Source organism: Lynx canadensis, chromosome X (assembly GCF_007474595.2).
Source record: "Lynx canadensis isolate LIC74 chromosome X, mLynCan4.pri.v2, whole genome shotgun sequence".
Classification (NCBI taxonomy): domain Eukaryota; kingdom Metazoa; phylum Chordata; class Mammalia; order Carnivora; family Felidae; genus Lynx; species Lynx canadensis.
Window position 1 is genome coordinate 81,698,156 of NC_044321.2, and position 22,589 is coordinate 81,720,744.

Below are 22,589 nucleotides of genomic sequence, written 5' to 3' on the forward strand. Positions count from 1 at the left end.
GGAAAACAGACAGGCTCTAGCAAGGGAAAAAGGTCATCCTGGACTCAGAAATATGGCCAAACCTTACTCTCATGAGAAATGGGATAGCATGGAGAATAACCGGATTCGAGCAGATAAGCCATCTTTCTAAGTACAGCCACCACTGGCACCATGCAGTGTAGACATGCATGGCTTTGGGATTGGCTGTTGAGGTTCCAGAAATGAACTCTCCAAGCTCCTGATGGAATCTAATGGAGGGGGAATCTCACACAGGAAGAAGCAGGAAGACAACAGCTGGACTTTCAAGCCCTTAGCCATACCCTATTCACAGTGCCTGGTGGATATCTTCTGACCGTAGGACTTTATAGACAACCCAGTAGAAGATGTTGAAGATGAGGAAAGTGAAAGGGAAGACAGCCCGGGAGATGGTGTCAATCCTCTTGGCTTGCTCCACGTAAAGTTTCTGCATGGTTTCTCCCTCCCTTAGAAGAGGGGCTGGAGGTTGGGGGGTATAAATGTCAGAACTTTCCTTTGGACCTCCATCCCTTGCCTGCAGGCAGTGGCCTAGGCCATAGCCACGGAAATAGAAGCGACATTCTTGGATGATATCTTCCTCCTGAAATTACATGGCAGAAAAGACAGAATTTGAGGTTATAGCTCTAAGGCAGAGGAATAGAGACCAGGCCACACACAAATATCTCATAGGTGATGCTATGCAGACAGGTAACTTGGTACACAGGACCACTGCATGCTTTTTATGGCCACAAAACTCATGAGATAGATGTATGCTCAGCAACTATTCATGGTACATACGGTATATTTTATGATTCCGTTTGCAGATAAACCCCAAGATGCCTTTTTAAAATGCATAACGTCATTTAGAGCCATCTAAAACCCAGCGAAGTGCCAACCCACTGTGAGAAAGATATCTCAATGCCAAGTTATCTCTGACTGGTGATCAACAGAATAAACAGAACAATAAAACCTTTAGAATGCACAGTTAAGATATTTAGACTTGGTGAACTTGACTTTAATGACTTTCAAAAGCTGCAGGATTAATTCTCCTTCTATGTAGTATCTTTTAAAAAATTGTTTATCTCCATTCAAAGCTGAAAATTCCAAAAGTTTTAAATAACCTCGTTGGTCATCCAAGTTACGGTAAAGCTGATTACTCTATTTCAGATACATGTGCTTCTCTACAACTCAGCAGATTTTGACAAAGGGGTCAGTACATCTAGGGTAACATTTATTACCCAATACATATTCCATTTATTTAGAATATATGCATTATGATGAACACATTAGCATTGGGGAAATAAATTTTATATCAGCATTAAATAATGTAGCAGCTACACAAAGTTCATTTATCCAATAGTCAGCGGATAACCTTAAGTAGCTATAATAGTTGGAAAGTGAGGTAAGGACAGAAAGAGAGATAGAGGGAAAGATAGAGATAGAGGAATAAGGAGAGGGAGAGATATAAAGAAGGAGACATAGAAATAAAAAGAGAAAGGACCAAAGCCCCTGAGCTATCAATAGAGAGAGCTTTACTCATATGAGAGCCCTACAGGCCCCTACTCACAGCCTATTTACTCTTAGCTTATATACAACCCAGACACACCTAATTTTGTCTACTTCTAAAGCACACACTGCCATTATAAATGGTGGTTCACCGTCTGGAAAATAGAGGACAGCTAAGTACACACTAGAACCTAAAAATACTTCATTCAAAGATGGTTACAATTTTTGCAAGTGTTGATGTTTACAGGAGTAAAAGCTTCAGCTATCTAGGAAATCACCTAAAGTGAAATGCCCCCTTGTGGGATGATACCAACTACCTTCTTGGTTTGCCTAGGACTTGGGGCTTCCTGAGACTCGGGACATTTAGTGCTAAAACAGAATAGTGTATATGTATACTGAATTGATATGCCATATATCTGTATATATATATATATATATATATATATATATATACATGTATATATGTGTATATTTATATATGTATATATATATACATGTATATATGTGTATATATATATGTATATATATAATGTGGATAAAGTAGGTTTTAAACACATTGTAGAGTTAGAAGGACATCATAGGGTCTTTATAATGGGACCTTTGCAGCTATGGTAACACACTGAAAAGTGGCTTCATAGGTGAGATATTGGTGTGGTGGGTCCTAGTAGCCCTTGATTATTACTTCACTAGAAGGCTGAGTCTGTCGCTGGGCATCAGGAACGGGAAAGTTCAGGCCAGATATTTACCAACAGATTCCATCTCTTTCTCTGTTTCCTTTGGGCTCATAGGACAGACCTTGGGAAGGACATTGGTCTTGTTCACTGCCGTGTACCCAGCATGGTGCCTGGTATCCAGTAGGTACCCAGTAGATATCAGTTGAATGAATGAATGGACTGATGAGACATATGCTTCAGAATATAAGACAGGGAATGGCTTTGTTCTCATGAAGCTGGCATCCTCTTAGCGTCTCAAACTGAAGAGTCTACTCAGAAGAGAGTCTTACTCAGTTACAAAGTGCTTGGCAGAAAAAATGATTATTCCTTGTCCCTCCCATGCACAATGGCCTGATGCCCTTCATCCTCTAAAAAAAAATGGCACTTTTGGCATAGGGAAGAATATAAGTCTGCCAACCAGAGAGCTTTGCCACCCAATCTCTGATTTTGCCAGTCTCTGTGAAGAGAGTTGTATATGTGTAGGCCAGAGGCAATTCACTACTGTGGCTTTGCTTTGACCCTGAGTGGCAGTAGGGCAGCCTTAGCAGTCTGCTCAAAATTACTTCCATAACCTTTCACCAAAGGCCGTGTCTCACCTCACCTGTATTTTCTAGTTCATTTTTATACTTTTTCTACATAGCATTTGTGTTGGACCCATTTTGGAAATGAAGAACCAGAGGTAAACAAAATATCTTTCAAGTAATTGAAACATGAGGGAGGAAAAAAAATTTCCTCTTTTGCTTTCCATTTCAGGGTCCCTCACACCCCTAGTTCCCCACTGCTCATTCTTATCTCCTCAGCCTCTCAGCTCCTCAGCTAGAGGATAAAAGTATTGAATATATTTGTTTGCCAAAGACTCTGAAAAAGAAAGTTGAATCCACCTGCCGTTTTCTGTTTCTATGGATTCATTTACTTCTTTTCTCCAATCATAGTAAATCATAGTAAATCTAAAGGGAATTATTTGGAAAAAAATTACCAGGCTGAAAAAAAGCTATCCCTCATGGGACAAAATATATGACCTCTAGAGTAAGCTGCCCTTGACTCTTTTTGATTTTAACATATTGTACCACTTGCAGTTGGTGACAAAGATAAGTGGTCTGAAATCCAAGGGTTGGGATCTTGGATAGGAGTATTATCTATTTAAGCCCAATTCTGAGGTGTGTTTGGGGAGGGGGGAGGGACAATGGAGACTTAAACACCACTTAGTGGCTTCCATGGCTATTGAAATAGAATATTTTTGTTGCAGGTATCTATAGGGGAGGACAGCTGGGCGCTAGAGAGTAAAGATATTCCAAAACCAAGTTGGGGAAGGAATGAACAATGTGAGAGGTAAGGTGTGGATATGGGAAAGAGTGATAGGTATTTAGTAATATGTATTGAAGTGAATGAAAAGAAGAGATTGGAGAGTGGGGGGAAGTGCTGGCAGAAGGAGAGAGACAAGCAGGGTTCTGGGACCAAGCCCCTGAGAGGACTTGGCAGTATTTTGAAATTTCTTCCATTTCTCAAGTTATTCTGCTGATAATGGCAAGGCCTCCTCTCTGTTTAGCTTGAAATACTGCCCTCTCCAATGAGCCTGCAAAGGTTGGTAGAATAGGTAACATGGTTGCTGTGTCCAGAGCCTAGTGCTAAGGCCTGCTGAGGTTATAAAAAAAGAGAGTCAGACCCTTCCCTGTGAAGCTCATAGCCTAACTGGGAAGACAAAGCAGAAATGTAGGGAAAAGAAATTAAACTATTTTAGACAGTGACATGAAAAGAGACCACCATGCAGTGGAGATGGGTGGTTGAGGAGAGATTAGAGAACATGACTAAGCCTGGAGCTGGATGAACAGCTGGCTGGCTCCTAAAATACTCCTAACTTCCTCTTGGCTAAGGGCTCCCTGAAAATCATATGGTTGCTCTCCCCTCCCCTAAGAGGCTCCTCTCAGACCAAAGACTCCTGCTTTTCTAGCTGGAACAGCACAGCCCAGAGAGAGGTTCTAGAAATAGATTAACTCTGCATAAACTTTTTCTGCCAGCTCAGTGGCCTCCAGGATTCCTGCTACAGTTCCACTGCAATGGTAATGGCTTTAGGAAACCCGAAAAGGGACATGGGCTAATGGCACAGGTTTTGATTTTCAGGTTTTATTTATATTAGTAATAAGCCCAGCCCACTTTTTGGCAGGATTCAGGAGCCTAAGTGGGGCCCAGGCCGTAGTTATAACTTTGTAATAATTGAGCACTGGTTATGACAGATTCCATTATGATGTCAGGATCAACATATATATGACCAGGAAGGGATAGGCTGTGGGCAGTTGGGGGCTGGAGAGGTGCAGGGAAGGAGGTGGGACTAGTGTCAATCTGGGGTAGCTCTACAGTAATTGCAGCAGTACTCTGTTGCTAGGACACTCACAAAGGCAATTTAGCTGGCAAAAGGACACTGGAAATGTTTGGCAGCAGGTAGGCATTGAGAAGGCATCAAGATTAAAACCCCTATAAAGATAAGATTTTGGTAGCTGAAGGCAGGTTTGACACAGATAAAGAGGGGGTAGTGACAGTTACCTTAGAAAAGGGAGCATTCTCTTTTCTTTCCCTTCTGTCAAGTCTATAAATTATTTTTCTAACACTCAGCATGCGATAGAAAAGGTTTTAAGCCTCCTGAAGGAGTCCTACTCAAGGAGATGCAGTTGTGGATCAATCCACTAGAGGGCATGTTTCTCAGTGCCTGACTAAAGTCCAGGCAAGAACTGATGAATTCTGACAAACCAATAGATGCAACAGGAGCCCTGCTTTCAGCAGAAAGGGATCTTAGCTAGGGACATCAGATCCAGGAGTTGGTTTTTAAACATATTTTTAGTGTGTACATATGGTTGGGCACTCCAGAAGCAACTGAGGTGGGAGGTGGGGTATTTGGAAGAGAGAAAATCTTAGTGCTGGAGTTGCCCCAATAGGCTACAACCAGTAGGATCAGATCATTTTCTCTCCCCTAAGAGGTCATATGTGTATATTCTCTGGCTTTAAAGCCTCCAAATTGGGCAGAAAACAAGGAGTCAGAGCTCAAGATAGACCAGAACTCTGATGATTAGGCCGACAGTATGTAGCTCAGCAAAGGCTTTTGACTTTGCACATAATTGGGCACTTGCTTCTGTGAAAGTGGCCCAGGAACCTCTGTTGTCATGACAACATACCTAGCACCCATTGTCTGGGCAATGGGGAGGGGCAAACTGCCTCTGTTGTCAGGGTCACAAGATCTCTATTTCCCCTGGGTGATCATTCTGCTGTAGAAGAAATGGGGTTAACAAACAAGAGTGAGGGAGAACAACACCTCACACCCAACAACTCTGATACACCCAACAACTCTGATGCACCCAATGAAGATCAAGGTGAAGAAATCCAACAGCCAAAAGAGGCAAGTAGTGGTTTTCAATTCCAGCTTAGCTATGGGGACCCTCTTATAATGCTTCTCTAGAAAGGCCCCAATGCCGGACTCTTGAATTCTTAACCACCAATCAATGTATGGCAACCTGGGGTACCTTCCTCCTGGGTGAGGGGAGAGCCAGGGAAAACCATTACTAATTCTTAAAGTAATCTCATATTGACTAAATTGACAAGGTTCTAATACTAGCTAACATTTTTTTTCAGTGTTTACTATGTGCCAGGCACTGTTTCATGCTCTTTTTTTTTAATTTATTTATCCCGTGATAAATTATTTCAGTAGTTTCCCAAGGAGACAATATCTCTGTGTCTCTCATTTACCTCGATAGCTTTTTTAAAAAAATTTATTTTTAAGTGATCCTTATACCCAATGTGAGGCTTGAACTCATGATCCTGATAGCAAGAGTCACATGCTCTTTTTTTTAAAAGAGAGAGAGACAGTGAGAGCAGGGGAGGGGCAGAGAGAGGGAGAGAGAATCCCAAGTAGGCTCTGCACTGTCAGCACAGAGCCCACGAACTGCGAGGTCATGACCTGAGCCAAAACCAAGAGTCAGAAGCTTAACTGATTGAGCCACCCAGGTGCCCCGAGAGTCACATGCTTTTCTGACTGAGCCAGCCAGGCACCCCTGTATGTCCATGCTCTTAATCACTCTACTAGACTGCTCTTACAGGGATTAACGTCTCATTGGACAGATAAAAAAATGGAATCAAAGAGGTTAAAATACTTAGCTTATCTGTGACCAGCCTAGGACTAGAATCCAGGGTTCCTGACTGCCTGTCTAGACCTTATAGCACTATGTTGGGTCTTGGTTTGTGGGAGGAGTAGTAAGGAGGAAGGAGTTCAAAGGAGAAAGGAAGTGGGCCCCTCTCTAGTTATATTTACCATACATTGGCGCCTCTGCCTTCTTCGAAGTCGCATGAATTCCTTATGCTGACGGGAGACAAAATTGACAGCAGCATACTCCAGCAGGGCAGCGAACACGAAGAGCAGGCACACAGCCATCCAGATGTCGTTTGCCTTCACGTAGGACACCTGCAACATCCACCAACAGAACAGTCAACCTTCTTGGAGCCCTTCCATGGTCTATCCAGTGGTTTGCCAGCCCATATCAACTGCCTGCTATTCTTCAGTTTTATCCTGAATTTCTCCTGGTTTTTAAAGAAGCTTTCCACGATATGTCCCATTGCCTGAAGGCCCTTGTGAAAGAGATCGGGCTACCCATCATCCTTTACTTCTCTGCACTCTCCACCCTCCACTTCCATCTCCCTTTCCTCCCTACACTTCTTTTCCTTTCTTTTATTCCTTTGTCACTTCTGCTTCTGTTCCTGTTTATTATTCTTTTCATTATTATCTTCTTCTGATTCTCTTCTTTCAATAAACAGCAATGAACATGAGCACTGCTTTCGTTTGCCCTCTGTTAATCTCCTAGGGATCTCACAGCTCTGATGGAAATTGGGCACGGTTTGTTATTCCCATGTGAGATGTGTGAGGACACTTGAGGCCTAAAGAGGAAAAGTCTTAGCCAAGATTACCCAGTGAGAAGTTGGCACTAGGATTTGGGGGTTCTGGGCTTTCAGTTCAGCGTCACTGCTATTCATCGAGGCTACAGTCTCAATATCAGACTAGGAATTCCTTCCTTTCCCTCCTCTACCCCCATTATTCTCTTAACCCTGTGTTTTTTTTCTTCTGCTCTTTATGAGAGGACCTGCTACACCTGTTGGGATGAGCACTGGGTGTTGTATGGAAACCAATTTGACAATAAATTATATTTAATATAAAAAATAATAATAAAAAAAGAGAGGCCCTCCTAAAGAATTGAGCTCGGTGGCCCAAGGGAATGCCACTCAACCCCCAGCTATATACACTTCTTTAATTTCAAGGTGCTGTTGGCATTTACCTATCTGGTTCTTGGTGCTCTCCTCTCACTACCTGCCTTGGAAGCCTTTAAGTACTTTTCTCTTCCATTTCCCTTGTGAAGATTGAACGCTTACCTCTCCTGGAATGGGGTTATGGCTGAGTGGGGTCAGGAGAGGTACAGAACTTAGGTTTATGAAGTCCTTTCACCTCCTCAACCAGATGGACCCCCTACATAGTTTTGAGCTGCTGAGCCCACCTCATGGGAGTCCCCAGATGGAGTAGGATACATGACAGACAACCTCTTTTACCAGCTATTTTGGGCAGTGAGGGTGCTACAGGCTCCAGGTAAGGAGCAGGTCTCACTGGATAAACCTTCTACCGTAGCGGTTCTTGTGATGCCACCCCCCCACCCCTGCCTCTTCTTCACCTGAGTCGAATTTGGCAATGTTTAGAGATATTTTTAGTTGCACAATTTGGGGAAGGGTTGCTACTGGCATCTAGTGGGTAGAGGCCAGGGATGCTGCTAAACATACTATAATGCACAGGACTCCTCCCCCGCCCCCACACATAGACATATATATACACAACAATTATAAGGACAATAGTGCTAAGGTTGAGAAAACCTGCTCTCTTTTAAGACAATTCCACCAAGGCAACCCTGATTAAGCATCCCTTGGTGTTTCCACTTTGCTGCCTATTAAGAGGGCATCCTATTTCATTCACCATCTCCCAGTCCCACTGTGTCCCCAGGGATGTCAAGTAAGTGCTATGAAAACCCATGATAAGGTAATGACAAGGGAGGTCCATGAAGGGCTTTGGACCATCAAAAGAAAGGACACCTCAAGCCACAGGAATGAAGTCTTATTAACAATAGTGTGTCAATAATACACCTTAAATATCTGTGGAATCCATCCACTCACTATCCTAGCTCATCTGAATGACTCCACACTTTCTTAAATGGTCTCCCTGCATCTATGCTTGCCACCTACAATCTGTTTTCCAGACAGCAGCTAGAGTTTTGTTTTCAAAATGTAAACCTAATTATATCATTCCTCTGTTTACAACCTTCATGGCTCTCCATTATTTTTACAATACAGTTTATGCTCCCCTTAGCATGACATTTAGCCCCTTGCCTACTTCTTCAGCCTCATCTTGTCTCTTGTAATCTGTGACTCTCCCATGATAAATTTTTTCAGTAGTTTCCCAAGGAGACAATCTCTCTGTGTTTCTCATTTACCTATTGATTTAAAAAAAAAAAACTTTGTTTTTAAGTAATCTCTATACCCAACATGGGGCTTGAACTCACAACCCTGAGATCAAGAGTCACATGCTCCACCAACTGAGCCAACCAGGTACCCCAACCTCGATAACTTTTAAATGTTCACTTTATATATGACATCCTCTGGTAAGCCTTCCATAATCATCTCAGTATGGTTTGGTTGCCCCTGCTATATGTGCCCAGGTTACCTACACATTCTTAGCATCCATCAAATATACCTGGCCATTTCCTTCAATAGATTGTGAGTTCTCTGATGGCAGAGACTGTTTCTACTATGTTCATTATTCTATCCTCAGGGCCTAGCTGAGTGCCTGGAACATAGCAATTATTTTGTAAATGAATGGATGGATGGGTGGATGGTTTAGCAGTGTATTTGTCTCTGCTGGCTTCTGTTTGCTTTCTTGGCCCTCTTCACTAAAACCTGCCCCAGAAGTAGCGGGCCATTTAGATCACAGTTTCTCAAGAAAATTGGGTCCCTCCTCCCTGCTGCAACTTTAGGTCAATTCTGTCAGTCTCTGGCAGAAACTTCCATTTAGCCCTCTGTCCTGGTCTGAGCCACCCAGAGCTATGTAGACTGAGAGCAGGCAAAGAGACTGTGATCAGTGCCTTTGGGAGCCCCCATAAAGGCAAAGAAAGTGTGGTTTCCTGGGAGTATGAGGAATGGCCATGCCAGCTGAATTCCATACAAGTGAGCTTCTGCTTCTCTCATCCTGGACACTAGAGTTGTATTGGGAGTGAAATTACTGACCTTTCCAGAAGCCCCTGACTTTATCCCACCTCCTTCCTTAGGGTTCTCCCCAAATCTAACATTGCACAAACTCAAGAGTGAACAGAAGCTCCCTGACTTAGTCCCTTACTTTGTGGGCTGGCCAATGAGTCTATTTACTTTGGGGGTGAATGCCTACATATTTTGCTTACTGGTCAATGAGACCACAAAAAGGTCATCAAAATATGATGAGAAGGCACAAAATACTGCAAACAAACAGCCCTCTAACAAAGTCCATTTTTTTTTCCAAATGAGGAAACTAAGTGATTCCTAGGAGCAGGCAGATTGTGCTTGCTCACAGGAGGGGACTAGAAAAGGAAGTTATCTTGGCAAGAATAAGGCGCTAATTGCAACCTCCCTGCAGGTCAGAGAAGAATCTCCTTGCATGGCAGCTGCAATAAACCAGGGCAGGTTTCTAAGGTCTGAACTACTTTTCTGTCTCTGGTTTTCCTACAAGTCTACTACCACAACACAGCCATCACAGCCCCACCTGGCCCTTTCGTCCTTGCCTAAACCCCGTCTGTCTCTCAGAGCCTTTTCAATATCCCTGTTCATTTAGGAAATACATTTATAGGAAATACTTTCTGACAACTTCCCCTGAAACACTTGATCCTAATCTGAACTTTGTCACCGTTTATCACTAGAGGACTTTGGTTACCTCAAAGGTTTTCCAGCAACTCAAAGATAATTGGGAGCATCACCAGCTGCTTTAGCCCCAGGTCCACCACTCCATTCTTTCCACTTAACACCTAACAATTTTAACAATAACAAACATTTATTGAGTGGTTACTAGGTGCCAAACACTGTTGTCTGTGTTAATACATTATCTTATTTATTTCTTTCAATAACCTTATGGAAGAGGTAATATTCTTATTCCTGTGTCCCAGGTAAAGAGACTGAGAGGTTAAGGAATTTACCTAAGAATACCATTGGTAAATGATGAGGGTGGAACTTAAACCCAAATCTTCCTGCCTCCAATCTCCTACCCTTAACCACTACACCATCCCCATGGCAAGTTTGTAAATTCACCATGGATGCTGAGATTACACCCTGTTTAAGTTCCCTGTAAATGTCTTCTTAGGAATAAGCACTGGGAGATGGGAGATCACAGGGCCTGGTTCCCATCAAATCAAAATGAGAGGGACTATGTTCACAGTAAGTTCCATAAGTAACTGTGTTGCTTTTGCTTCCCATATTTTTCCATGGCCTAGAACAGTGCCAATAAATATTTACTGAATGAATGAATCAGTTTGTTCCCTGATTTCTCAGAATCTTGCTGACTGTAAGGACATTGAGGTAACCTCTTAATTCCCTACATGAAGACATAAGGCAGGAAGAACCTGGGCCCAGTTTCATGAGCACAAATCTCTTTGTGTAATCAAAGCATCACCAGGCCACAAATGCTCAGAGTCCACTGACTTTAACTGCCATTTGCTACCTCAAAATGTTCTCACCCCAAAAGAATGGACGTTGTCTCTAGAGGTCTTTATAATAGTGTCCAACTTCTGACATAGTAAGAGACAGATGTTGGTTTAAAATCCTTATGTATTTTTTTTGTTTCTTATGGGACATGATGTTGAGAAGGTTTATTCTATCTCGCTGGGCTTTATTCATCTCATCTGTACTATGAGGGAGTGGGACTTTCTACTTGCTAAAGGTCTTTTGATTTTGGACATGCTAGTATTTCCAGATAAGAGTCAGAGTAAGTCAGGCACTGTCTGCTTAGTCCCTACCCAGACAACACCCACAACCTCATCTTCCACATCTTTAGCAATATCATTAGCAGTATGTTGTAGGGGAAGAGAAAACTCCGGCCACTTGCTCTTGTTCAATGGCTCTCCTCTACCTTAAATCCAAGGCAAATAGGGATCAGAAGGGAACAGAACTATGAATGGGACTATGGCAAGCAAGTTCTCTTGCATGTCTCTTCACCTTAGGCAAAGATGCCCGGGAGCCAGAGCTCTGAGTTGTCATGGTGAGCACAGTGGTGATGCCTAGGCCCACGCGAGCAGGGGTGGCATCCATGTTGATCCAGAAGGAGACCCAGGACAGGATAACGATGAGTAGGCTGGGGATGTACATCTGAATCAGATAGTAGCCCATCTGCCTTTCCAGGTGAAACTTTACCTCGATGCAGGTGAATTTCCCTGTAAGGAAAGAGGTGAGGTATCAGGCCTCAGGTTCCCAGCCTGCAGCTGAGCCTGAGAGGCAGGACTAGGGCATCCTTATCTCTATAGGTCAGCCTCTGGGAGCCTCAGCTGGGCAAATAAATGAGACTTTCAAAATAGTCCCAAGGAGCACCAGAAGTTTGTTCTAAGGAAGCTGTCAGAGCAGCCACCAAAGACTTGGCCTCTTGGTCCAAGCACTAGTTTCCAGAAGAGGGCCTTCCCTGTGACCACACAGCAAGAGGATTAAGCACAGAAGGATTCCAGAGCCAGACTGCCTTGGTTTGAATTCTGAACCTTCCACATACTGTGTGACCTCAGGCAAAGCACCCAAGCTAATTTACCTTCAGTTTCCTCGCCTATAAAACAGAGTAACAACAATATCAACTCCATCATTGTAGGAATTAAATTAGATAATGTATTTGGGGCGTTGAGCACATAGGTAGTTGGTACTATCGTCATTATTAACAAAGCAATGAGCTTAGACTCTGCTCAAATCTCAGCAGCCTTGCTTGAGCTTGCTGGTACCCCAGATGCTCTCTAGCAACAACAATTCACTGAAATAAACACTGTCTGTATCTTAAGCAAGTGGGAAGAGCTGGATAGGAAATATCTGGAAACAGTGTCCAATAGAGATCAGCTCTGGATAGCAGGCAGCAGGTGCCCAGAGAGCATCAGGCAGCAGCATTCTATCCCACCAATAAAAAGTGTATTAGTCCAAAGCACATGTACCAATGCTCTGCCTCCTCTGCCAGCCATCTTCACTTTACCCTGCTTCCCATGCCCTGAGGCTACGAAAACACTAGCTCAGAGCTTCTCCCAGCAGCCGAGGCTTAGGATAACCAAAGCAAAAAGCAGGGGATGTGTATATTGCTATTTCATTCTGGACTAGGTTTGCTCTTATCAGGCCTGATTCCTCAAGGCTAGTAACTTCATCAATGACTTATTATGGCTATGTGATGCTGTGACCTCCTATTTTTCCCTGAGTCCACCCCACCCCAGACTTTTTGCTATGACATGTCTTTGTTATGTATCCATATTTTCTTTCCTTCCTTCATTTTTTCTATCTATCTATCTATCTATCTATCCATCTATTTATCTAGTTTTGGTAATGGTAGTTTTATTTTTAATTAAAAAATTGATACTTATTTAGTATAGGAAAGAAGTGAGAAGTAGAGAAAAATAATAATATTTATAAGCTCACATTTATCAAGCCCCTACTAAGTGCCCTGATTTTATATAGTTTATCTCATTAAAATTTCATAGCAACTCTTTGGGGCAGGTAAAATTATTATTTCCAGTTTTACATATAGGGATACTGAGGCTTAAAGAGATTAAGTTATGTTTTCTTGAAGGCACCCAATAGTAAATGGTAGAATCAGAATTCCAACTCAGCTCTATCTTACTCCAAAGTTGTTGCTTTTATCTACTGTATCACATTACTTTAGAAATATTTAGTGATATTTCCTTCCAGGATTTTTAAACACATGCTTTTGGTTTGTTTCTTTTACCACAATATAATGATTCTGTGTATACAACTTTGAATCTTAGCCTTTTCCACTTGTACTTTCCATGTTGATATAAGAATCTTGCAAGCATCCTTTTAAACATCTGGATAATATTCCACCAAACAGATGCACTGTGTAATTTACTTAACCTCTGTCATGTTGGTGGATATTTAGAACAGTCCTAATTTCTTTGCTGTATAAGCAGTGACCCAGGAACCTTCTTGGGGTCTAAAGTCAATGTGGTATTTTGGAATATTTCCTTCTAATAAATTCCAAGAAGTGGGATTCCTAGATCAACATATAGGGAAAAAAATAACTTTTAAAGTTTCTCAAAGTATGCCTCTCAAAGTATGCATCAGAAGCCTCAGGATTCTTGTTCAAATGCAGATTTCTGGGGCGCCTGGGTGGCTCAGTCGGTTGAGCGACCGACTTTGGCTCAGGTTATGATCTCACAGTTTGTGAGTTCGAGCCCCACATAGGGCTTTGTGCTGACAGCTCAGAGCCTGGAACCTGCTTCTGATTCTGTGTCTCCCTCTCTCTCTGCCCCTCCCCCACTCATGCTCTGTCTCTTTGTCTCAGAAATAAACATAATTTTTTTAAATGCAGATTTCGGGGCATCACTCCAAGTGCATATAATCAGAATCTCTGATAGGCAGAGCTCAGGAATCAACATTTTAACAGGCTCCGTAGAGAAATATAATGCAGACTGAAGTTTGAAAACCACTATATACAAATTGCCAGTTTTCTCCCCAATACAAGTTCTACTGATTTCCACTCCCATGAGCATTTTCTAAATTCAATGGTTTGTTCCTATCTCCACTTCCCACACCCCTACATACACAAACACACATATCCATAAGGTGGCACCCAAAGCGTGTCAGTACACCATAGGAGGATCTACCTCCATTTTTTAAGATAAAATTTATTTATTTTGAAAGAGGCGGGGAGAGTGTGAACAGGGGAAGGGCAGAGAAGGAAAATCCCAAGTAGGCCTCTGCGCTGTCAGCACAGAGCCCAATGTGGGGCTCAAACTCATGAAACTGTGAGATCATGACCTGAGCTGAAATCAAGAGCTTGATGCTCAACTGACTGAGCCACCAAGGTGCCCCAAGGATTTCCCTTCTTTAGCCTCTAGCCTCTACCTCAGGTTCATAGCACTTTGTAGCCAAATTTCCAGGGCAACTGAGGAACAAGTAGTTCTTAGGGAAGCTGCAGGGAGCAGATGCTCAAGCTGGAAAAGCAACCTTTCTCCACTTCCTGGCCCACATTTCACATCTGGGAAAACAAGCCAGTTCAAGAGTTGGGTGACGGTGGCTGTGGTATGAGGCGTGGATGTTAAGCCTGCCAGTGCCCTGAAGCCTATTACTTCCTGGTTCAGCAGAGCCATTGGCTACTCTCAGATGTAGATTCCCCACTTTCTATATAATGTTGGCCCCAGGACAGGTGGGACACTACTGTCACTCACTGGCACAGGCCCATCTACTCTGCAGCATGCGATAGGGACAAAAATATGGGCTTTGGAGTTAGATCTGGATTTGAACTCTAAATCAGCCATTTTCTAGGTATATGACTTGGAAAGTTGATTTAACTTCTTAGAATCTTAGTCTTCCCTTTCTGAAAAAATGGGGCTCAAAATTCCTACCATAATGAGATAAGGCATATGAAGCACTTAGCACATTTGGCACAGAGTGGACTTTCAATAAAAGCTGGCTTCCTTGTCCCCTTTCCTCCCTCTGGAGGCCCTTCTGTGGCTTACAGGCAGTAAAGATCCTGGTTTTTACCTGTGTTGTAATGCTTGGTACAGTAGCCTAGATCCTTCTCATCCCGCAAGATAAACTGGGGCAGAGTCAGCCCCTCAGCCACTTGGACAGCAGGAGCATCTTCCAGCCACTCAAACACGAGGTCATTCATGGTGTAGCCAACTAAAAGTGACAGAGATGGCAGAGGGCTGCAGAGTGTGGTTCTGGGTGGGGTAGGGAGAGGGTTAGAACCAGCAGGAAAGAACAGATGAGGAGGTAAGGCCTGGGTTTTAGGAGCTTCATGCTCATCTTAGAAAGGGAAACCTTTCTGAAGAGGGAACGTGGTCAATTGTCTTATGGGCCTAACCTAAGTAGGTAAAGAAAAAAGATTTCAGATTCCTCTTCTATCTAGTTCTCAAGCTTTAGAAAGTCCCAGAGAGAAATTATTCTGGCAGACCTATAAAGCAGGTCAAAAGGGTTGGAAAGATGTCAAGGAACCCAGCTAGGAACCTCCTGACATGTCTCAAATCCAGTGGAGTAAGGACGTGTACTGACCACATGTCTTGAACAGAACCAGCCTCAGAGCTAGGCCTTCTGCCACTTCACCCCAGGGAGGAAAGACTATTTGTACCCTGCAAGTCATGCATGGGACAATGTGCATACCACAGACTCCTAGCCAGGGCCCTGAACTGGGGCAGATATTGAGAGTTAACATCTGAACATGCCAAGTTGCTCACAGCTAGCAGTTTGTAAAGGCTCCTGCCATATATTTGACTGTATTCACACATGTCAGGTAGAATTGGAAGAAGAAACACTGAGGCCCACAGATGTCCAATGTAGAGCCTTGACTCAGAGTAGCCGTGTGACTTTGGACAAGTCATTTCCCCTTTGGTAAAATGCTCCACCTACTTTTCACAGTTGTGAGGGGGCAATAAGAACCAGGATGTGAAAGTGGTTTGAACTCGAAAGAGCTGACCACATTCTACCCATCACTGTTATTATATGCTGGAAACAGCCTGAGAAGCCTTCTTCTCTGAGAATTGAATGCATGTGTATTGATCTCACAGGAGATGGCCAAGGACTGCATATAGGTGATGGTCCAATCTTGTCATCCTTTGACTTCTCTGCAATTGGGGCAGCCCCTAAAAGCTGGCACCCCTGCCACAGACTAGCCCTTGGCTCACCTTGACACCCTGGGCACTGTCCTATGCCTAGAATTGTCCTCTTCTGGTTCTCTACAAGTTATCTTTGTTTATGAGCAATCAGGGTTCAGTACCCCCTCTACCGTCTCTGGCATTTTTATAGGCATCTTGAATGTCTTAACTCAGGGCGAGTAAAGGTAGAATTACTCCAGGCACAGTGAGAGGGAATATATTTTGTCAGAGAAAGTATCTTTAAAATAACCCCCCACAACCAACACAAGCACATTTGTATGTAAAGCTGGTACCTTCCCATTCCCCAGCCCTGTGGAATAGCCAAACCAGTAAACAGTGTGAGGATGGAAAAACACATTGGGTTGGGTGTTAGTGGGTCCCGGCTCCTAGTCTCATCTGTGCCAACAACTGATTGTGTGTAAGGGTAAGTCCCCATTCTGGGTTGCCCTTTTCTTGTCTAGAATATCATGGGATGGGGTTAACTACCTGATATTCCAGGCCTTGCTCTGTGACTCTCTAGAGACACTTACAGCTCTCCAGCTGCATCGTACAGGTCTGGATATCCATGGGGAAGTTCTTGAGGTCCATTGGGCAGGACAAAATGAGGGTCAGCCTGGTAGGGACAGTAAAAAAGAAGTGACATCAGCTTACTGTGGCCAAGTACAACACAGGGAACCCTCTTCCCATCCCTCAGCCTCCATCTGGTTTCTTCCTCTTGACCCAAACTTTCCTGGGCATCCATCAGGTGCACCTGATGCTGTAGAGCACATTCCCATTCTTGAAGATGCGCAGTAACTTGTTGTCTGTGGTCACCTCATGGAAACTGGCCCCTTTCTCATTGGCAAAGAACAGGTCTGGCTTCCAGATAGAGTCTAGCATGGAGGGATCAAGATCCAAAGAGTCATCAGGATATTCTCCATAGGCTAGGCGTGGGTCATTCCACTGTTGCCGCAAGAAGACATTCACCCGGTAGTCCTGGGAGGGTGCACAGATGGGCCCATCAGAGGCAGTGTTATTCCAGGGACCCAGCAAGCCTACATGGGCAGGAGGGTCATGAGGAGGAAATGCTGGGAGCATATCTCAGGGGCAGTGGACATTTTCCACTGGATAAGGATCCTGCTTTGGCCTGATATGGCAAAGATGAGAAGGGAAAAGACATTTATTAAGCACTTACTATATGCCGGGCTCTCTGCTAAGTGCTTTATTTATATGCATCATCTTATTTAAATATTACACCAACACTGTGAGGAGGGTACTGTTATGATCCCCATTTTACAGATGAGGAAACTGAAATGAGAGATTTAAGTAACCTGTCACACAGCTATTAGATGGTAGAGTCAGGATTTGAACATGGGTTTTGTCTGATTCCAAAGACTGTGCTCTGTACCAAGCTACCTCCCATGATTGGCCATCTGCTCCTTAGGCTAGTCTGCCTTTAGCCACTGAACCCCAGGCTAGAGAAATATATCTCCCAGTGACCAACTTCAGACATCCCATGGCTTTAGCCATGATCATGAAACAGGGAGAGGAAGGCAGAGGGAGGAAAGGTTCGGTATCTGATGGGTTTCTTCCATTCACACTAGAATGGAAGCAGGGAACAAAGAAACTCCTTACCATAGTAGTCTCAGCGACAGAGCCAAAACTGTTGATGAAGATGTTGCAAGTCACATTCACAGGTGGGCCTAAAGGTGGCAAAACACAGCCATATTGGCAGGGCATTCCAGGAGTCTGGAAGCATGTTCTAGGACTCCCTCCCTGAGCTTAAGGCCAAGGCACTTCTGGGAGAAGGCAGTGCCAGCTACACAGACCTATGGGCACTAGGGAGGGGAAGCTCCTTCTGAACTGTAAGAGCTAGCCCTGTGCCCCCAGCCTCCTCTTCTTGGGGCAGACAATAGGGGTGGCATGGCAGTACGCTCCCAAGAAGAGTGGGGAAGAAAGGGTTTTTGTAGGATGAATGCTTCTTACCTTTAAAATTGGGTCGAATTCTGGCATCATATCCTGATGTTCGTCCCATAAGTTTGTCCAGGAAATCAGAGGGGGACATAGGTTGGGGCCCTTTGGTCCCAGAATTGACTTCCTCTTTTGCCAAGGCCACTCTGGACAGGATAGATAAAGAAGTCTGAGGCCAGTTGTATTCTACATTTATCACAGACCCTCTACTTTCCTGTCCCTACACACCTCTGGCTGGTCTCTCCATCAGGCAGCAGGATAGGAGAAGATGGGTCTCTGGGTACCCATTTGCAAAATGAGGAGAACAGAAACAGCCATAAACCAACACTGCAGCTCAATAGTCCTAAAAAAGTGCTTTCACATATATGAGATCTTTTTACCCTCACAATTCTCAGTATAGTGAGGGTGAAGACAGATGAGAAAAGTGACTTTTGGGATTGGAACAGCCACTATAGAAAATATTATGGAGATTCCTCAAAAAAGTAAAACTAGAATGACAATATAATCCAGAAATTACATTTCTGGGAATATATCCAAAGAAAATTAAAACACTAATTCAAAAAGATATATGTACCCTTGTGTTTATTATAGCACTATTTATAATAGCCAAGATATGGAAACAATCTAAGTGTCCATCAACAAATAAATGGATAAATGGTATACACACACACACACACACACACACACACACATATATATGTACACACACACACACACACACACAACAGAATATTATTCAGCTGTAAAAAGAAGGAAGTTCTGCCATTTGTAACAACATGGATCTTGAGGGCATTATGCTAAGTGAAAAAAAGTCAGACAAAGACAGACAAATACCGTGTGATCTCATTTATATATGGAATCTAATAAAGACATAAACAAACCAAAAGAGGAGTGGCCTACCCTAAAGTCTCAAAGTTGGTGAGTGACAGGATCAGGGCTCAAACCCAAGGGGTTGAGACCTAATCTAGTATTCTCTTTCCGAAGGTGTTTTGAAGAGTGACAACTCACTGGAAATAACATGTTTGCTGCAATGTTTTGGCTAAGCCAAGGATGGGAAGGACTCAGGGACAATTTGCATCACTGAGAGTTGGTTTTAGTTGCTTAGCCTTCATGCTAAGCCACTCAGGATCTAGGGACCTAGCTTCTAGAGAGAGAGAGACTTGGCTTCTGGTGTTTAGTCCAGCAGGAAGCTATGTTTTGAGCTGGATTTCAATTAATGCTTGGGGAAGCTTCAGGCATATAAACTCTCTCTGGCAACAAAACAGGTGAGGTAGCAGGTCTCTAGAAGCATGAGAAGGGCTCCCAGAAGGATGGCTATGCCAAAAAGGTCAGTTTCCATCTTTTCCCCCTAACAGCTTGATTTTGAGGAAGGGACCAGTGTGCTTTGGCCTAACCTAGAGGCTGGGCCCCTTCTCCCCTGACAAGTTTCCTTCTAAGAGCAGCAAAACTCCTTCCATATGCCTTCTTGTCTGCTTACCAGCCAACAGCTAGCCTAGGGACCAGGAGCTCAGCCTTGAGGGCCGAGGTAGGGCTCAGGGACAAACTCAGGTTGGACTCCTGGCTGGGCCTAGCCTTCCTGCTCCATCCTGCCATCATCATTGTGCTAGCCACTAGAGTTAGCTCTCTCACAGCCACTACTATTGCCACACTCTGTGGTTGGGAGGCAGGGTGACTACTGTCCTTCTGGGTCTAATTCTCTTTGAGCCAACAGACCCTGTTACATCTGTGCGCCATGCTAGGCCATATAGATCATATGCACTGTGATCAGTAAAATAAGAAAAATAGCTAAGGCATCATGCTACATGCTTTACTCACCTTATCTAGTTTAGTTCTCATATCAGTGCTCTCAGATAAAGGTTATTATTATCCCCCTTGTATATATGAAGAAACTGAGGATCAGCAAGATAAAGTGACTTATTCATGATCATACAGCTAGTAAATGGTAAAGCCAAGATTCTAACCCAGAGCTATTGACTTCAAAACTAAGTCCATATACCACAATGCAATGATGCAAGCAGCCCAGGGTGGGCTTCCAAGGAACCAGAGTGGGTGGAAGATCTGGGAACAGAGACCACTGAGGCCACAAACAGGGGCTGCCAGAGCAGGTGGCTTAAGCATGCTCTGAAAATCCAAGGAGGCTGGCGGTGGTGCTGGAGCAAGCAGAAATCTGTGGCTTCACTACAGGGTGTCCATGCTGGCCACATGCTGCTGCTGGCCACCTGCCACCTGCCTGCTGGGAGGCTACATTGTACTGTACATGGAGCAGCCAGACCCTCACCAGCATCTTCGGCCCCATTTTCAGGTCACCTGTCCCAATAGTTCCAGAGCTAAATTTTTTTCTCATGCAAGCCTCTGGGGTGGGGTAGGGGAAGAACTCTGATTCTGCTACTGGGTGGTGCCTGAGTGACCTTGGACAGGTCACTCCCCTCTCTAGGACTCAAGTTTCTATATGTACAATGAAATGCTTAGACTCAAGACTTCCTAAGGTCTTGCCTTGCTCTAATTGTCCAAGTGGGAATGCTGCCACTAAAGCTTGGGCCTTGAGGCAGCCTCCCCTCCAGGAGGGCCAATGAGCTCCACCATGTGCCCCCTTCTGCCTGCATCCTCCTACCAACTGCAGCTGAGCTGCCATTCTACTCTGGGCTATTTTTCACTCTTAGGAAGTTTGTCATCCCACACATATCACATCCCTGCCTGCCTGCCAGCCAATGTATCTGTAAGCAGTGAGGCAGGAGGCTCCTCAGAGACAAGCAGTCCTGGTGTGTTCTTTGAATTAAGAGGAGGAGGAGGTTATTACCATGGCACCTGGCCCTCCTCACCTCAGGAGGCACCCTTCTTATGACCAGTTCAGCCCAAGCCACAGCCATCTTTCCTCCTCAACTCACCCTGTCCACCTAGACTGGCTCCTGGTCTCATGAGAAAGTGGGAATGGGTAGGGGTACATTTACAGGAAGCTGAAAGCATGTCTTGCCCTCAAGCCCAGAAAATGATTTCCACTTAGTGCCCCTTCAGGGACAGCAAGCAGCCACATGTGCACAGGCAGGGTGACTGCAGAGGGACAAGGTTTGCTCAGCCCAGCTTCATTCTGATATGGTTTAGAGCAAATCCCTGCTACTTTGAAGCCTATTTGGTGGGCAGCTTACAGATGTTGGTGTCATTTTTAAGAATTTGAGCAGTGTGTGGCCATACTGGTCGGGAGACAGGAAAGGATGGTAGGACAGATGACCTCTGTTCTGGGGCTCATCTACCCAGCCCATACCCAGGCCCAGAAAGATCTCACCCATGCAGAAGCCTTCCCACCAGCTCTGGGGCCTTGGCATTCCTCATAAAAGCCTCCCAAGTCCTGGTTGGGGGGAGAGTGTCTTTCCCTGGAGCCCTCCAGACTGTAAGCATTTTTTGTAAACTTAGAGGAAACTGTGCCAGAAGCCCCTGCTGCCCCCAGCCAGTGTTTGCATGCACCTTCTTCTCACTCCGACTCAGCTCACCTGAGGAGGACTTGCCCTGGCAGGGTCCAGAGGAGAAGGAAGGAGAGGGTTGCAGGAACAAGAGTTGTCATTCCGCAGGGAACCTGGAGTTCTTTCTCAGCCTGGCTGCCAAGGTAAGTGTGATATCCCAGCAAGGAGAATGCTGCAGAAAGTAGAGAGCCTTTCTCCAACTTGGTCTGCTCACATGGAGTCTCTGGGGCCAGGCTAGGAGTTGTGCACTCTCCCTCCTCTTCTGCTCTCTTCTCTGCCCTGCCGTTACCAGTCAGGGGCCAGAACTATTCCCCCTGGAAATGATCCTGATTTGGATAACCCTACCAGCTCCTGCTCTGGCTTGCCCGGGGGCTCCGGAGGGCCTCAGCCTGCCTGCCTGCCTGCCTGCCAGGGAGCCAAAGGAGATTCTCTTTGGGCAGCACTCACCAAACCCTGGAGTGTCTTGGAGGGAAGGAAGGAGGGTGACTGGTAGGAAGATGTTGCCCTCCCTCCCACCTCCCCCTAGATGCACCCTCCTAAAGCTTTAAAGGCACAGTCGCCTGGCAGCTGGAGTGTAGTTCAGAGAGTGTTGTGTGTTGGGGAGGACCTTGGGCTGCTTCTGCTGCTGCTTGGAGAGGGCTGGAGGTGTTCTGTCCAGCTTCTAACTCTCTAGCTGGAGGAGTGCATGCAGGCTGCCCTGCTCTCAGCTCCCCAGCTGGGGAGCTTATAGCCTGGAGCTAAGCTGGGGCTGAGCTGTAACATCCTAATGATTTTTGTAAGGGGGAAAAAGACCTGAGAGGGTTTAGGCAGAGGCATTGGGTTTTCTCAAGCTGACAGCTTCGGGTTTGAGAGCAGGCGAGAGGGAGGCCAAAGGCAGGGTTGGCTTTTCCTCAACCCTCTGGATGGAAGCACAGGGCATGGATGATACAGAGGAACCTTGGAATCTTCCTCATATTGTTCTGCCTGCCTGTCTGTCCATCTGTCTGTCTGTCCCATCTCCTTCATCCTTGCAGTTTCATATCCTTTTCCCTGACTGCTTTCTTCCCTCAGGTTGTCTCTGGTGAGCTTGGCCAGCCCTCCATAACTCTTGG

At 44.7% G+C, this 22,589-nt stretch overlaps 1 protein-coding gene across 1 annotated transcript; it reads right to left on the reverse strand.

Moving 5' to 3' along the window:
• Positions 1–304: 304 nt before the first annotated feature.
• Positions 305–21,599, reverse strand: GLRA4 (glycine receptor alpha 4). Its single transcript, XM_030305855.1, has 9 exons — positions 21,529–21,599; positions 18,059–18,189; positions 17,708–17,775; positions 16,845–17,068; positions 16,624–16,706; positions 14,982–15,122; positions 11,460–11,674; positions 6,508–6,657; positions 305–595 (listed from the first exon to the last, which is right to left on the reverse strand). Exons 1-9 carry the CDS (start codon positions 21,597–21,599, stop codon positions 305–307), a joined length of 1,374 nt encoding a protein of 457 aa, XP_030161715.1.
• Positions 21,600–22,589: the final 990 nt, after the last annotated feature.